We start from the raw sequence: 18728 nt of genomic DNA, 5'->3' as shown, positions 1-18728 counted from the left end.
TAATTGCTAGGAAGTAAAGAAACTCTAGTTTGAGATAGGGAGCCAGGGGAACCCACTTTAAATAAGGTAAACAGGGAATATTTCTCTGGAGATGTGATATTTAAGCTACAAAAACTCCAAATACACAGGGGCAAATCACCTTAAAAATGGGGAAAAAGGGGCCGGGCATGGTGGCTCAAGCCTGTAATCCCAGCACTTTGGGAGGCCGAGGCGGGTGGATCACGAGGTCAAGAGATCGAGATCAACCTGGTCAACATGGTGAAACCCTGTCTCTACTAAAAATACAGAAAATTAGCTGGGCATGGTGGCGCGTGCCTGTAATCCCAGCTACTCAGGAGGTTGAGGCAGGAGAATTGCCAGAACCCAGGAGGCGGAGGTTGCAATGAGCCAAGATTGCGCCATTGCACTCCAGCCTGGGTAACAAGAGTGAAACTCCGTCTCAAAAAAAAAGGGGAAAAAGGAAGGTGTGCCAAGATGGCCAAGAGGAGGCAACACCGGAGTGCATCTCGCAGGGAATAAGAGGCAGAGAGAGGGCTAGAGGACTTCATGATTCTAAGTGAGGTGCTGGATTCTCTTCAGTGGGACTGGTAGGGCACTAAAAATAGACCAGAGAAAGAGCTGCAGGGCGAGAGTCAGCCGGGGAGAGCCGCCCAGTGAGGGTGAACGGGAGACAATGCAGGGCGCGTCCCCACCTGGAAAGTGCAGCCGACTTGGAGGGTCAGGGACTTTACCCCCTTGGTGCTCTGATTTGGATCCTGTGCTTACCTCATCCCTCCTGCAACCTACAGTCCCACAGCAGCCCCACCAGACTGAGAGGCGCCCTGGGTTGTCGATGCAATGGCACCTGCAGGTGCGGCAAATTGTTGGCCGAAGTTTGGACTAACGCCAGGGGGAACGACCCGTCCCATAGAAAGAGGCAGAGTTGAAAGCAGGGAAACAGGCCATAAGGCCTCTCAGGCCCTACAACTGCAAAACTCATACTGAAGCCCGCAGGCTAGAGAGCTTGGCAAACACACAAGTTTGACCGCAACCAGGAAGAGCAATCTAGGGGAAGGAGAGATGCCATTGGGAAGGGGAAGCTAATCTCACCTGTAAACAAACTCCAGGGAAGGACCACCCACCCAGCAAAATGACTGAATCCGAGACAGCCCAGAAGCGCCTCTACAGGCCAGAAAGGATATAGCTCCAACCTCAACAGACAGGACGTCCACTTAGAGGTTCCTCCTGAAATCACCAACTTCAAAGATCAAAGGGAGATAAATCCACAAAGATGGGAAAAAACTAGCACAAAAAGGAAACTAGCACAAAAAGGTGTTCTGGATATTGGCCTGTAGTTTTCTTTTTTAGTTGTGTCTCTGCCAGATTTTGGTATCAGGATGATGTTAGTCTCATAGAAAGAGTTAGGGAAAATTTCTGGTCTTTGATGAACATTGATGCAAAAATCTTCAAAAAAATGCTGGCAAACTGAATCGAACAGCACATCAAAAAGCTTATTCACCACGGTCAAGTAGGCTTCATCCTGGGGATGCAAAGCTGGTTCAATGTATGCAAATCTATAAACATGATCCACCACATAAACAGAACCAAAGACAAAAACCATATAATCATCTCAATAGATGCAGAGAAGGCTTTGACAAAATTCAACAGCCATTTATACCAAAAACTCTCAATAAACTAGGTATCAATGGAATGTATCTCAAAATAATAAAAGCTATTTACAACAAACCCACAGCCAATATTGTACTTAATGGGCAAAAACTAGAAGCATTCCCTTTGAAACTGCCACTAGACAAGGATGCCCTCTCTCACCACTCCTATTCAATATAGTATTGGAAGTTCTAGCCAGAGCAATTAGGCAAGAAAAAGAAAGAAAGCACATTCAATTAGGAAAAGAAGAAGTCAGATTGTCCCTATCTGCAGATGACATGATCATATATTTAGAAGACCCCCTTGTCCCAGCCCAAAACTTCTTTTTTTTTTTTTTGAGACGGAGTTTCGCTCTTGTTACCCAGGCTGGAGTGCAACGGCGCGATCTCGGCTCACCGCAACCTCCGCCTCCTGGGTTCAGACAATTCTCCTGCCTCAGCCTCCTGGGTAGCTGGGATTACAGGCACACGACACCATGCCCAGCTAATTTTTTGTATTTTTAGTAGAGACGGGGTTTCACCATGTTGACCAGGATGGTCTCGATCTCTTGACCTCGTGATCCACCCGCCTCGGCCTCCCAAAGTGCTGGGATTACAGGCTTGAGCCACTGCGCCCGGCCAGCCCAAGACCTCTTTAAGCTGATAAGCAGGTTTAGCAAATTCTCGAGATACAAAATCAACGTGCAGAAATCACAAGCAATCCTATACACCAACAACAGACAAACAGCCAAATCATGTATGAACTCCCATTTACAACTGCTACAAAGAGAATAAAATACCTAGGAATAAAACTAACAAAGGATGTAAAAGATCTTTTCAAGGTGAACTACAAACCACTGCTCAAGGAAATAAGAGAGGACACAAACAGATGGAAAAACGTTCCATGTTCATGGTTAGGAAGAATCAATATTGTGAATACAGACATACTGCCCAAAGTAATTTACAGATTCAGTGCTATCCTCATCAAGCTACCATTGACCTTCTTCATAGAAGTGGAAAAAACCACTTTAAACTTCATATGGAACCAAAAGAGAGCCCACATATCCAAGACAATCCTAAGCAAAAAGAACAAAGCTGGAGGCGTCATGCTACCTGACTTCAAACTACACTACAAGCCTACAGTAATCAAAACAGCATAGTACTGGTACCAAAACAGAGATATAGACCAATGGAACGGAACCGAGCACTCGGAGGTAATGCCACATATTTACAACCATCTGATCTTTGATAAACTGCACAAAAACAAGCAATGGGGAAAGGATTCCCTGTTTAATAAATGGTGTTGGGAAAACCAGCTAGCCATATGCAGGAAGCTGAAACCGGACCCCTTCCAAGTAGTGGGGAAAGGATTCTCTGTTTAACAATTGGTGTTGGAAAACTGGCTAGCCATATGCAGGACGCTGAAACTGAACGCGTTCCTTACACCTTATACAAAAATTAACTCCAGATGGATTTAAGATTTAAACATAAGAACTAACACCATAAAAACTCTAGAAGAAAACCTAGGCAACATCATTCAGGACATAGGCACAGGCAAGGACTTCATGACTAAAACACCAAAAGCAATGGCAACAAAAGCCAAAACAGACAAATGGGATCTAATTAAATTGAGCTTCTCCACAGCAAAAGAAACAATCATTAGAGTGAATCAGCAACCAACAGAATGGGAAAAAATTTTTGCAATCTACCCATCTGACGAAGGGCTAATATCTAGAATCCAAAGAACTAAAGCAGAGTTACAAGAAAAAAAACACAAACAAACCCCTCCAAAAGGGGGCAAAGGATATGAACGGACACTTTCCAAAAGAAGACATATATGTGGCCAACAAGCATATGAAAAAATGCTCATCATCATTGGTCATTAGAGAAATGCAAATCAAAACCACACTGAGATACCATCTCACACCAGTTAGAATGGAGATCATTAAAAAATCTGGAGACAACAGATGCTGGAGAGGATGTGGAGAAATAGAAACACTTTTACACTATTGGTGGAGTGTAAATTAGTTCAACCATTATGGAAGACAGTGTGGTGATTCCTTAAGGATTAAGAAATAGAAATTCCATTTGACCCAGCAATCCCATTACTGAGTGTATACCCAAAGGATTATAAATCATTCTATTATAAAGACACATGCACACGTATGTTCATTGTGGCACTGTTCCAGGCAAAGACCTGGAACCAACCCAAATGCCCATCAATGATAGATTGGACAACGAAAATGTGGGACATCTATACCATGGAATACTATGCAGCCATAAAAAACTACGAGTTCATGTCCTTTGTAGAGACATGGATGAATCTAGAAACCATCATTCTCAGCAAAATGACAGAAGAACAGAAAACCAAACACCACATGTTTTCACTCATAGGCGGGTGATGAACAATGAGAACACTTGGGCAGAGGGAAAGGAAAAACACTGCCAGGGATAGGTAGGGGGACTGGTGGAGGTGGGGGAGGGGAGGGACAGTTGGGGGGGCAGGGAGGATGGGGAGGGATAACACCGGAAGAAATGCCTGATGTAGGTGATGGTGGGGAGTGGGAGGCAGGGATGGAGACAGGAAACCACCATGGCATGTATATACCTATGCAACAATCCTGCAGGATGTAGGAAGTGCACATGTACCCCAGAGCCCAAAGTACAATTAAAAAAATTAAAAAAAAAATCAAAAGGCTCAAAATGTGCTCTAGGCAAAAACAGTATGCAAAGGCCATGAGCTGAGAGCGAAAAAAACTTAGCATGTTGGAGAAATTGAGAAACTAATTACCAGCTCAGCAATGTTTGGCAATGATGGATGATAAATTTCCAAAGCTAAGAGGTGATATTTTCCTTGTTATTATCCCAAAGTCATTTTGATAGCAAATTATAATCACCATTATTTCATATTATTTTCTGAGCTAAAATGTATACAGAAAGTAATAATAATTTCATACAGTACCTTCTGGGACTGTAGAAAATAAAGCTGGTGTTAGGTTGAGTCACATTAAACCAGGGATGGAGTGTGACCAGTAAGCAGAATTTTCCACTCCTGAACTCAATGATAGGCCAACAATAAAAAGTTTTAATAAGCAATTATCGTGATGATTACTATACTTCTTTCATTACTCAATGGCTATTTACAGAGCTCCTTTTATACTATTCTGTGCCAGGCACTGGTAAGTGCTGTGAGAATAGAAGAAACTGGCAATAAAAATGAGAAAGCTTCTCTACTATTGTAGAATTCAGAGTTGGGAAAGTACATTTTTGTTTCCTATTTGCCCTGGAATTAGTCTTTTTCACAGAAGAAACAGAGTCTGTCTTAGCAACTTTTGAAGGGTCTGCTTAACATGTGCAGTTCTGCCTCATAAAACATGTAGAGCACCTTGGCTTAATATGAGCCAACTCATCAAATGACAGCTATGTGCCAAACTATTTGTTCTAGTTTCCCAGGAGTTTACAGCTATGGGTATCATTTTCCTCTGCTCAGAATACTCTTAAGAAGTGAGCAAATAACCATCATGGTAACGGTTTAACAACAGAACCTAGGATGTTGTATTCAGAGTACCTGAGATCACAAGAGACAAATGCAGAACTGAATAACTTGCCCTTTGTGATATGTTTCTTTCTTCGGATGGAACCATATTTCAGATTTAGGTAGTTACAACTTTCTAGAGATATGATAATATTAAACTGTAAAGCTCAACATACTTTGAGATAATTAGAAGTCAAAAATTAAAAATGAGGATAAATTATTCTTCTTGCAAATTAAAGAATGCAATTGGAGAAATTGTTTTTAGAAATGAAATATACCATTTTAAACAAACAATAATGCCAACAAGAAGCCTATAAGAAATAAAACTAAATCCAGTAATATACTGTGAGTTTTCATTGCCTGTCAAAGAAACATGTGTCCCAGATTACAATCCTGTGCTTTCCGAGACTTAAAATTGTTTGAAGTCCTAAAAGAATATATTGAAAATTATATCTTCTAACAGATTGTCTTTCACTTGACTGGAAAAGAAAACAAATGAAAAGTTGAAAATTACCGTTAATACACTGCTGCAAGGCAAAACACCCAAACAATAAAGATTCATAGAATTAGTAATGTACATCACACAAAGGAAAAATATAAAAGTATCTCATTTCTCTAAAGGCTGAGGTTTCAGTGAAAGGAAACATATCAATTAACTAAAGCTCAAAAATTTAGTAACAAGATCCCTTAGGTCCTTTCTCACATTTATTCTTAGATTTCAGTTCTAACAAAATTCCTTTATTTAGTAGGTAAAAATGTATTATAAATATTTAAAAAAATGTGAAGGAGCTGCTAGAAGGAGAAATACTAACATCAAAAAGAAACAAATTTTGCTTCTGGGAAAATGGAGGTAGACATACTTTTTCTGTTTCTCCCACTAAGTACAGCTAAAACTCCTGAGTATGATATATACAGTTTTCCCTCCATATCTGTGGGTTCTATAGCTGTAGATTCAACCAACCCTGGATTGAAAATATTTGTGAAAAAAACAGTAAAAGATAACAATACAACAATAAAAATACTAATAAAAATATAGTATAACAATTATTTATATAACATTTATACTGTATTAGATATTTTAAGTCATCCAGTGAAGATTTAAAGCATATGAGAGGATGTGCACAGATTATATACAAATACCACACTATTTTATATAAGAGACTTAAGCATCTGTGGATTTTGGTATCCCTGGGAGTTTGAAACCAATCCCCAGCAGATACCAATGGACAACTACACACACCCCACCCCCGATAAGAGGAGCCTGAGAAGTGAAGAAGAGGAGGTCAGCAGGCTAGGGACCTTGGGACTTAGGGAAGGACATGGTGATTTAAATCCTCTGGGTTTTCTTTTTGCTTTATATACCCCAGACTTAGAAGAGAAAAAACTGGAAACCAGAAGCATCAAGTTTAGACAAAAAATAAAAATAAATAAAAAGGCCCAACTAAAGCTTGTTCTCTCTAGCCTCAGGATAAGGAAAAGATCAATTTAGATAGACAGAAAACTTAAGAAATAATCCTGCTACTCCATCCAAACACTACTGAAAATTGTGCCTCCGCTCCCATCCAGCCAGAAGAGATTGAATGTAGAGCTTAGATTTCTGCCTTTGCCTCCCTTGTACATTGTGCCATTAACCCTCCTATAGGGATGGTGTCAGAGAAGCTGAGTAGAACACCTGGCTTCTATCTCCACCTGGTGGTAACATGGTTTTCTCCTCACCCTAGTTTTAGCAGAGACTATGTGGTGAGTCTGGACTTGCACCTACTCAGCAGGAAGAGGTGCCCTACCTCTCCTTAGTTAGGTATCTGAGGAAGCCTACAGAGAGACATCACTTTCACCACCATACAGCAATAAATAAGGCCACTTCCTTATCAATGGAGACCATGTGAGAAGCTTCAACTCCTGCTACTGCTCAGGAGTAATAAGAAATCCTCCGGCCGGGCGCGGTGGCTCAAGTCTGTAATCCCAGCACTTTGGGAGGCCGAGGCAGGTGGATCACGAGGTTGAGAGATCGAGACCATCCTGGTCAACATGGTGAAACCCCGTCTCTACTAAAAATACAAAAAAGTAGCTGGGCATGGTGGCGCGTGCCTGTAATCCCAGCTACTCAGGAGGCTGAGGCGGGAGAATTGCTTGAACCCAGGAGGCGGAGGTTGCAGTGAGCCGAGATCGCGCCATTGCACTCCAGCCTGGGTAACAAGAGCGAAACTCCGTCTCAAAAAAAAAAAAAAAGAAAAAAAAAAAGAAATCCTCCTATTCGTCTGGGGTCCACAGAGGCTGAGTGATGAACCTTGGCTTCTACCTCCATCTATCTAAGGATCCCTCCTTCCCCTGCTAGAACAGTGTGAGAGAGAGCCAGCCGAAGTTGAAGGTGTAAATAAGCCACAGAATCTCATAATATAACATGAAAATGTTCAGGTTTCAATAGAAAATCACTTATTATACCAAGAACCAGGAAGGTCTCAAACTGAGTAAAAAAAGACAATCAACATATGCCACCATCAAGATGACAGGAATGTTAGAATTATTTGACAATTTTTTGACAATTATTTGACAATTATTTAAACAGCGGCCATGATAAAAATGCTTCAATGAGCATGTTTGTAGATGAAAAAATAGTCTCAGAAAATAAATAGAAGATGTAAATAATCAATATAAAGCAGAATCAAATAAAAAAATTCAAATTAAAAAATGCAACTGAAATTAAAAGCTCAGTAGATTATTAGGAGATTCAACACAGTGAAGATGTCAGTCTTCTCCCATCCCACATTGATACACAGGCATAATGTAATTTCTATAAAACTTTCAGCAATAATGTTTGCAGGTTTAGATGATATATTCTAAATTTCATATTCAAAGGCAAAGATTAGAATACCTAAAACAATTTTGAAAAAGACTAAAGTGGGAAGAATCAGCCTACATGATTTGAAGACGTATTATATAGCTATAGTAATCAAAATTGTGGGATATTGATAGAATAGACAGAAAAATTAGTAAAACAGAATAAAGAACCCCAAAATAGTGCATACAAATATGCTCAACTGCTTTTTAACAAGATGCAAAAACAATTCATGGAGGGAAGTTAGCCTTTTCAACAAATAATGCTGGACTAATTGGACATCTGGAGACAAAACAACCCCCCAAAAAACTATGAAAACCTCCAAACTTTGAAACACATCTGATAACTTTATACAAAGATTAACTAAAAATGGATCACAGACTTAACTGTAAAACATAAAACTACAGTACTTTGAGGATAAAAAATAGGAGAAAATCTTCAGAATCTAGGGCTAAGCAAAGAGTTCCTAGACTTTATACCAAAAGCACAGTCCATAAAAAGAAAAACCAATAAACGGAATTTCATCAAAATTCAAAACTTCTGCTCTGGAACAGACTCTAAGAAGAAGATAGAAAAACATTCTCCAAGGTAGGAGAAAATGTTTACAAATAAAATATCTGACAGAGGACTAGTATCTAAAATATATGCAGAGCTCTCAAAACTCAATAAAAGAGCAAACAATCCAATTAAAAATGAATGCAAATGCAAAGAAAATTTCATTAAAGAGAGCAAATGGTAAATAAAACATGAAAAGATAATCTGCATCATTAGCAATTAGGAAAATACAAATTAAAAACAATAATGAGATATTACTACACAACTGTCAGAATGGTTAAAATAAAAAATAGTGACAATACCAAATGCTAGTGAGGATGAGGAAAAGCTGGATCATGCTTACACTCTGAAAAACAGCTGGCAGTTTTCAAACACATTAAATGTGCAACTACTATATGACCTAATCAGAGGATGCATGGTCATTTACCATAGAAAAATAAAAGCTTATGTTTATACAAAAATCTATATGTGAATGTTTTTAAATCAACTTTTATAATAGCCACAAATTGGACACAGACTGAGATGTCATGTCCTTTGATAAGTGAATGATCAAACTCTGAGGGCAGAAATCATGCTTTTTTTTTTTTTTTATCCTTTATCTGCTCTGGAACATGAATCCTTTGGAACATGAAACCTTGGAGTTTCCTAGTAAATGTTAGTTGAGTGGATAAATGACTGTCCTACATAACAACATTTTAAGTAGTCAAAGATAACTTCAAAATATCCAAATTTTCTTTAATATAGTATGGATGGCCAGGTGCGGTGGCCTGTAATCCCAGCACTTTGGGAGGCTGAGGTGGGCAGATCACTTGATTCCAGGAGTTCGAGACCAGCCTGGCCAACATGTGAAACCACATCTCTACTAAAAATACAAAAATTAGCTGGGCATGGTGGCAGGTGCCTGTAATCCCAGCTACTTCAGAGGATGAGGCAGGGAGAATGAACACAGGAGGTAGAGGTTATGGTGAGCCAAGATCGTGTCACTGCACTTCAGCCTGGGCAACAGAGTGAGACTTTGTCTCAAAAAACAAACAAACAAACAAAAAATATATATAGCATGTATTGCCCATAGATATTTAGACCTATTGATATTGATAGGTTTAAATTGATATGTAAAATAATTTGAATCTATTTATATTTTTTGGCTTATAGCATATATATCTATGAATGTTCAATAAATATGTGTTACTGTTTAACATATAATTCCTTCTTAATTACTCTTAGAGTACATTTTTTTTTTTTTTTTTTTGAGACGGCGTTTCGCTCTTGTTAACCAGGCTGGAGTGCAATGGCGCGATCCTGGCTCACTGCAATCTCCGCCTACTGGGTTCAGGCAATTCTCCTGCCTCAGCCTCCTGAGTAGCTGGGATTACAGGCATGCCCCACCATGCCCAGCTAATTTTTTGTATTTTTAGTAGAGACGGGGTTTCACCGTGTTGACCAGGATGGTCTCGATCTCTTGACCTCGTGATCCGCCCGTCTCGGCCTCCCAAAGTGCTGGGATTATAGGCGTGAGCCACCACGCCCGGCCCTAGAGTACATTTTTATACTTTTATGAGAAATTCCAAACTCTATAATTCTCATAAACAGATAATGCAGCTACCCCACACTTCATGTCCACCAAATATTTCACTGACTTACTAAGTACTTTTTTCTGCCTCCAGGATATTTAAGGAGTCTTTTTTATTGTAGATTTTAGTGGCCATTCCAAAGTACTTGTCCCTTATCTGTTATTTGGTATTCTTCCCTCTTCTTCACTGTGCAATTTTCCCCATTTTGTCGTGTTTTTCTCTTATTCTGCCAGTTAATTATATAGGAATTTTGTCTCATCATCTGAGCTTTTATAGGCCCACATTATAGTGTTTTAAAACTGAATACTCCCTTTGAGCTCTTTACTTTTTAAAATTTGTTTCAATTTCTTTGCCTTACGAAGTTGCAATAAATCAGATTATTGCCATTTTCTAAAGTTTAACGGTAGAATAGATTAACAAAATCAGCTATTTTCCTGACATAATGTTGAATCATTTGTGCTCACTTAACTCCATGTTGAGTGAATAAATGCCATTCACCTATTTACCAAAAGAGAAACAAGCCAGTTTATTTCCTTTGTGTGTATCTTTTTTTTTTTTTCCTGAGACGGAGTTACGCTCCTGTTGCCCAGGATGGAGTGCAATGGCACAATCTTAGCTCACTGCAACCTCCACCTCCAGGTTCAAGCATGTGTGTGTGTGTGTATCTTAAAATTGCTTGGTCTACAAAGAAGCATATTAGAAAGTAACTTGAGGATGTACTCTAGCAAACCACTGGAATGCAAAGAACAACAAACCAACCAAGGGATGCTATGGGAGGCAAAAAATTATGGCTCCAACCCTCAAGAGCAATAAAGGAAAGTTCTGGGATGTGAGTTGTGCAATAGGCCTAAAAGAAAATTTCAGGCCAGTATCTCTGATGAACATCGATGCGAAAATCCTCAAAAAAATACTAGCAAACCGAATCCAGCAGCACATTAAAAAGCTTATCCACCACGATCAAGTTGGCTTCATCCATGGGATGCAAGGCTGGTTCAACATATGCAAATCTATAAACGTAATCTATCACATAAACAGAACCAATGACAAAAACTACATGATTATCTCAATAGATGCAGAGAAGGCCTTTGACAAAATTCAACACCACTTCATGTTAAAAACTCTCAATAAACTAGGTATTGATGGAACGTATCTCAAAATAATAAGAGCTATTTATGACAAAATCACAGCCAATATCATACTGAATGGACAAAAACTGGAAGCATTCCCTTTGAAAACTGGCACAAAATAAGGATGCCTTCTCTACCACTCCTATTCAACATAGTACTGGAAGTTCTGGCCAGGGCAATTAGGCAAGAGAAAGAAAGAAAGGGTATTCAAATAGGTAAAGAGGGAGTCAAATTGTCTCTATTTGCAGACAGCATGATTGTGTATTTAGAAGACCCCACTGTCTCAGCCCCAAATCTCCTTAAGCTGATAAGCAACTTGTACAAAGTCTCAGGATACAAAATCAATGTGCAAAAATCACAAGCATTCATACACACCAATATCAGACAGAGAGCCAAATCTTGAGGGAATTCCCATTCACAATTGCTACAAAGAGAATAAAATACCTAGGAATACAACTTACAAAAGATGTGAAGGACCTCTTCCAGGACAAGTACAAACCACTGCTCAAGGAAATAAGAGAGGACATAAACAAATGGAAAAACGTTCCATGCTCATGGTTAGGAAGAATCAGTATCATGAAATGGCCATACTGCCCAAAGTAATCTATAGATTCAATACTATCACCATGAAGCTATCATTGACTTTCTTCATAGAATTGGAAAAAACCACCCTAAATTTCAAATGGAACCAAAAAAGAGCCCGCATAGCCAAGACAATTCTAAGCAAAAAAAAAAAAAAAAAAGATGGAGGGCATCATTCTACCTGACTTCAAACTACACTACAAGGCTACAGTAACCAAACAGCATGGTACTAGTACCAAAACAGTACTAGACCAATGGAACAGAACAGAGGCCTCAGAAACCATCATTCTCAGCAAACTAACACAACAACAGAAAACCAAACACTGCATGTTCTTACTCATAAATAGGAGTTGAACAATGAGAACACATGGACACAGGGAGGGGAACATCACACACCAGGGAGTGTTGCAGGGTAGGGGGCTAGGAGAGGGATAGCATTAGGAGAAATACCTAATGAAGATGACGTGGTGATGGATGCAGCAAACCATCATGGCGTGCTTATACCTATGTAACAAACCTGCATGATCTGCAAATGTACTCCAGAACTTAAAGTACAATAAAAAAAGGCCTCAGAAATAACGCCACATAACTACAACCATCTGATCTTCAACAAACCTGACAAAGACAAGCAATGGGGAAAGGATTTCCTATTTAATAAATGGTGTTGGGAAAGCTGGCTAGCCACATGCAGAAAGTTGAAACTGCACTTTTAGGGTAAGAGAAAAATAAAACACAATAAAATTGTATTGGAAAATGTCCTGCCTCTTAGAATTTTAAACCAAAATTTCTTTTCTGTTATTTTCTACATCAAAATTATTACATTTGATGAGAGAATATAAATAGACACTTTATGAATAAAACTCCATGTAAGGCTTGCTATTACGCAAAGCATGTCGATTATTGTAAAACCAACAACTGACAAACATTTATGAATAATAAGAAGGCTATGAGTTAGACACTGATATTTTTACATGTATTCTCAAATACTCCATTTTATTTCCACCCTTTCTGCTCTAAACAAAAATCCCTTGAAACAGATCTTATTAATTCCAATCGTAAATGAGAAAACAGAGGCTTAAAGACATTAAACAGACTTCCTCTATACCGATAGAGACTAAATATTAATTTGTAATTTTAAGATCATCATGAAATGATACAAAAAACAAAGAAAATAATACATTTCATAGTCATTTTAAAAAAGTTTATATGACAATGCAATAAGCTGTTCTACCACAGAAAAAATGACAGCTATGGTCAGAGAACTAGATAATATACCACCATCCTTGTGGCTTTGGGAAGGAAATCAATAATAAAATTTACAAAGCCACACAAATCTTGATCAGTGTTTCACAGATAACACTGCCATGACTTAGATTCATAAATCTAAGTGCTACAAAGTGGAGAAATTATTACTTTATATTAACTTTGAATTTCTATACTTCTGAATAAAGTGCAATTACTTACTTTTTTCTCCGATTTGACTCCACAAAATATTTACGTGCTCGATTTCGGCATATTTTTTGTTGCTGCAGTAATATCTGGCGCTCTTCTTCTAAATTCTTCTCCAGATGGATTTTCATATCTCTAATGATAGCATTAAGTTAAGAACAATGGTTTACATCTTTAGTGGACGAGTGTCAGTGCTATCTGATAAATATAATTACAGCCTCATGCAAATGATGTAATGATTTTTTTTTTTTTTTTGAGACAGAGTTTCGCTCTTGTTGCCCAGGCTGGAGTGCAATGGCGCGATCTCGGCTCACTGCAACTTCCACCTCCCGGGCTCAGGCAATTCTCCTGCCTCAGCCTCCTAAGTAGCTGGGATTACAGGCACGCGCCACCACGCCCAGCTAGTTTTTTGTATTTTTAGTAGAGACGGGGTTTCACCATGTTGACCAGGATGGTCTCGATCTCTCAACCTCATGATCCAACCGCCTCGGCCTCCCAAAATGCTGGGATTACAGGCTTGAGCCACCGCGCCCAGCCCTGATGTGATGATTTTTTTGTGTGGAATAATTAGTATGAGCCCACAGCAGTATATGACTGGCAAACATTTTTATGTAAAAAAAATTCTGGACCAGGTATGGTGGCTCATGCCTGTAATCCCAGCTCTTTGGGAGGCTGAGGTGGGTGGATCATAAGGTCAAGAGTTCGAGACCAGCCTGGCTAACATGGTGAAACCCTGTCTCTACTAAAAATATAAAAATTAGCCAGGCATGGTGGTGGGCGTCTATAATCCCAGCTACTTGGGAGACTGAGGCAGGAGAATTGCTTAAACTTGGGAGGCAGAGATTGCAGTGAGCTGAGATCACGCCACTGCATTCCAACCTGGGCAAGAGGAATGAAACTCCATCTCTTACAAAAAAAAAAAAAAAAAAAAAAAAGAAAGAAAGAAATCATGAGCTCAGATAAGAAGACTGCATATCATTATGCATTACACAGTTTTCTTTTTAGATGGAGTCTCACTCTCTTGCTCAGGCGAGAGTGCAATGGCCTGATCTCAACTAAGCCTCTCAGCCTCCTGGGTTCGAGTGTTTCTTCTCCCTTAGCCTTCCAAGTAGCCAGGACTACAGGTAGGCGTCACTAAGCCCAGTTAATTTTTGGATTTTCAGTAGAGACAGGGTTTCACCATGTTGGCCAGGCTGGTCTCAGACGCCTGACCTCTGGTGATCTGTCTGCTTCAGCCTCCTAAACTGCTGGGATTACGGGTGTGAGCTATCACGCTCAGCCTCATTACATAGGTATTTGAGTACTCAGTAACAAGTTGCCTTCTTAGCCATGAATATAAGAAAATGAAATAAAAAGGTTATATTTCACTAACAGAAAGTAGATGAAGTAAATGTTTCAATAGATCCCTTAATCTACAGTCAGAAAGTTCGTTTTCAAATATTAAACAATCAAATATCAATATAATTAGAAAGGTTAGGAATACAGTTTATTATTTACTTATTGATTACCAAAAAAAATCACTAGGAAAACCATGCATAGTCATCTGTGTATCGAGAAGGTTGTCAGAGAAAAAGAGGAATATTTTGGTTATTCTAATCATCTATTCATTTGAAATTTATTTTATAAAATTAAACTCTCCTTAAATAAATTATTGTAATATGAGTAATTTCTCCAATTTATTTGTGTTTTAATTGACATTATTAAATAGCTTTATTAAATTTGTCAGAGTAATTTTCTGTTTTTAATGAGTTTTCTGTTTTTAAAGATTTTGAATTAAAAGAAGTTCATTTAGCTGGGCAGAGTGGCTCACACCTGTAATCACAACAATTTGGGAGGCCAAGGTGGGCAGATCACTTGAATCCGGGAGTTTCAGAGCAGCCTGGGCAATATGGTGAAACCCTGTCTGTACAAAAAATACAAAAATCGGCCGGGCGCAGTGGCTCACACCTATAATCCCAGCACTTTGGGAGGCTGAGGCGAGTGGATCGCGAGGTCAAGAGATCGAGACCATCCTGGTCAACATGGTGAAACCCCGTCTCTACTAAAAATACAAAAATTAGCTGGGCATGGTGGCGCACGCATGCCTGTAGTCCCAGCCACTTGGGAGGCTGAGGCAGGAGAATTGCTTGAACCCAGGAGGCGGAGGTTGTGGTGAGCCAAGATTGTGCCATTGCACTCCAGCCTGGGTAACAAGAGCAAAACTCCATCCCAAAAAAAGAAAAAAAAAATACAAAAATCAGTCAGGTGTGGCGGTACATGCCTGTAGCCCCAGCTACTTGGGAGGTTGAGGTGGGAAGATCGCTTGAGCTTTGAGGGGCTTGAGGCTGCAATGAGCTCAGAATGTGCCACTATACTCTAGTCTTGGCAACACAGTGAGACTCTGTCTCAAAAAAAAAAAAAAGAAAGTTTATTCAATTACCATGTAATCACATTTAGTACCTCATCATTAGATGTAGACATAAATGAGATTACACTGAAGTTATAGATTGTAGGGTATATCTACTTGTCTTTTTTAGAATAAACAGCTTATTTAAAAACTTTTTACTCTACAATGGAGATTCAAAATTATCTTTGAAGATGCATTATTCAGGAATTTTAAAATCTCATAAATTGATTATTAATGGTAAAACAATAAAGAAATACACTCAATAATACACTATGTGGTATAAATTTGTTAATTCAACATGTTTTAATTTCAGGATCCTAAAGTTCTTTAGCATCAGTATTATCAAGAAACTATTATTACATATTTTAGAGTAACAGGTTTATTTGAACATTTTGTTTAGACCTTTGCTGATGGGGATTATTTGTTTTCTTTTATGTTGCTATTTAACTGTCTTTATATTGTAGGCCATAATTCATTTTACCTTCATTTTACATAAAATTTTACACTACTTTAAGACAAAGACGCAAACACACTCACACACACATTTTTACTTAAAGTTTTCTTTTAAGGATTTATAAAAATCTAACCAAAAGGGAGGAAATTTTGTTTTTTTGCTAGTAGGGAAAAGCTGTTTTCTTTGGTAGAATATTAAGAGCCAGACTTCAACAAGATGGTTAGGTATTAAAAGTGACAACTTGGCAGTAAAGTGCAACTTCCTTTCAGGGTACACAGGGCCAACGTGAGGTTGAGGGGAAGGAAGATGCTTTGATTTATGTAAAAAATAAGGAGACAGTTCTGTTCTTTGTTTGACACGTTTCAAGTCTTATCATGAGAGTATAAAGAAAATCACAAATGTAATGTTTGTAATGATCTGACAACTATAGTCTTCCATTTAACTAAATGATTTTCTACTATCTATATATGTATAATAGCATAGTATAAGGGTTTCCCGAATTATTATTAATATACAGAATCCTGCTGCTTTTGCATCTTTTCACAGTATTCAAGTTAAAAAGATTAGATGGCTGGTTAAATTTTGTTTTTTACACAGCTGTATGGTAAAGGAAGGTATTTTCGTAAAAACCACTGCTAAATGTCTGTCCAAAAGAAGGGAACTTTTTATATGCTTAACATAAAAAAAAAAAAAACAAGAATACTATGGATTATAACATGTGATTTAAAGCATAGCTTATTCTTCCCCATTCTGTCCTCACTTCTACCTCTCCCAACTTAGTCTTTCTCCAATGAGGTTGTTTAAAATGTGACCATCACAAACACCTATGTATTATATAACCCATTTTCTTCACAAATCTATTAAAGCTATGTTGATTTTATTTCTCCTCTACTGTACCATCTTCCTCAACTCGGGTGCTCTAAATTCCTTGCTTGGACTACCGCAGTGCTCCTCCGACTCATCTTACTCCAAAACTGGCCATCCTCTACTTGACCTGCACAAAGCCAGCTAAACTCAAATCTGATTGTTTCTCTGTGTTGTTCTCCAAAAGCTCCCTATCACCTTCATGAAAAATTCCAAAGTTCTTGGACTTGTATATGAACCATTCTCTAATATAGTTTGTTTTTTCAACTTCATTTCTCAACATTCTCTTGTATGAATCCTATGCCCAGACACACTAAGATGATTATTAACAAAACAAGCTGTGATGTACCATACCATTATCTCTTGGCACATGCTTGGCTAAGTCTCCTCATCCTTTCAGGGCCACCTCAAGCAGTTCCTTCCCTTGACGCCTTTTATAACCTCCGCTAGATGACTTGAAACCTTCATGACTACATCCTCAGTGTCTTCTCTACATTTTTGTACCTCTCACGCCTGGCATGGTTCTTAGAATATAGTAATGATTTAATAAAAACCAGCTGAATTATTCCCTTGGAGAAAATTCTCTAAGGTAGATATAAGAGGACAAAAGGCATATGCATTTTTATAGCTTTTAATGTGTTATAGAAATTGGCTCCTAAAGGGGTCATACAAATGTATATGCCACTAGAAATGTATTATGTACATAAGTTCAAAATCCCATGAGCATGGGACAGTATCTTTTAGAAAGACAAGATACAAAATTGTGTTTTATTATGTATGCATTAGCAAAATATAATATATATTTATTTTTGGAGACAGGGTCTCACTTTGTTGTCTGGGCTGGAGTGCAGTGGCATGATCTTGGCTCACTGCAACCTCCACCTCCCAGTCTCAAGTAATCCTCCTGCCTCAGCATCCAAAGTAGCTGAGACTACAGGCATGCATCACAGTGCCCGGCTAATTTTTATTACTTTTTGTAGACATAGGATTTCACCATTATGTCCAGCCTGGTCTCGAACTCCTGGACTCAAGCAATCTGCCTACAATGGCCTCCCAAAGTACTTTACAGATGTGAGCCACCGTGCCCAGCTGAATGGGTTCACTTCACTTTCTACAGTAAAAGTAATATTCCATCACCGAGCTTTGGGGAGAAAAGACAAGTGGGTGGGAGTGTGTGAGTTTGTGCTGTTTGTTGGAAGAGACCTGAGGGAGTTCACGGCATCCAGGTCTTATGAAGTAGTAAGTCCATTGAGTGTGGTAGAAGGTATGGCAGAGTCATTGATAGGATTAAGAAAGAACCCTGTTCCTGTTTAGGTGAAGCTGAAAACCATCAATCTTTAGTGGCCATCATTAAAGGCCGTTCTCTGTAATCCTGTCAAGTTATAAGTACCAAGTAAGGAGTATTATTCTGAAGACAGGTTAATTAAAGCCATAAAGATGATTCTAGACAAAGGACAAAGAAGCAGAATTCAATACCATACTTTTTGCCTGCTAGCCTTCAAATCAGTTACTTACACCTCTATGATCTAATTTCTCTTTTCTTGTACATTTTTCTTTGACAGCATTATTATTATTCAAATGAAGGAGTAAAGGAGCAGGACTATAGTAATTACTGAGTGGATGAGACAGAATGATTGGGGTAAAAATAGCCAAAGATGTTGGTGAGAGAAAGTTCAAATAGTAAAGAATAGTGCATAAACTGGATAAGAAAGAAGGAGAGGCAAGTTGGGTGCTAGGATGAAAT

General features: G+C 38.6%; 1 protein-coding gene across 5 annotated transcripts in view; it reads right to left on the bottom strand.

The window, feature by feature from the left end:
• The window catches only part of CEP126 (centrosomal protein 126), a 90914-nt gene that overhangs the window by 69530 nt on the left and 2656 nt on the right, over window positions 1–18728 (bottom strand). For all 5 annotated transcript variants that reach the window (XR_012518015.1, XM_003923780.4, XM_074400470.1 and 2 more), the window contains exon 2: window positions 13296–13415. Coding sequence is in view for 4 of the 5 variants with exons in the window: in XM_003923780.4 (XP_003923829.2) it covers window positions 13296–13415 (120 nt within the window). In the remaining variant the exon portion in view is untranslated. The remainder of the gene's footprint in view (window positions 1–13295; window positions 13416–18728) is intronic.

Source organism: Saimiri boliviensis, chromosome 6 (genome assembly GCF_048565385.1).
Source record: "Saimiri boliviensis isolate mSaiBol1 chromosome 6, mSaiBol1.pri, whole genome shotgun sequence".
Lineage (NCBI taxonomy): Eukaryota > Metazoa > Chordata > Mammalia > Primates > Cebidae > Saimiri > Saimiri boliviensis.
Note: the sequence above shows the minus strand (reverse complement) of the source record. Positions and strands in the feature narration are given on the sequence as shown.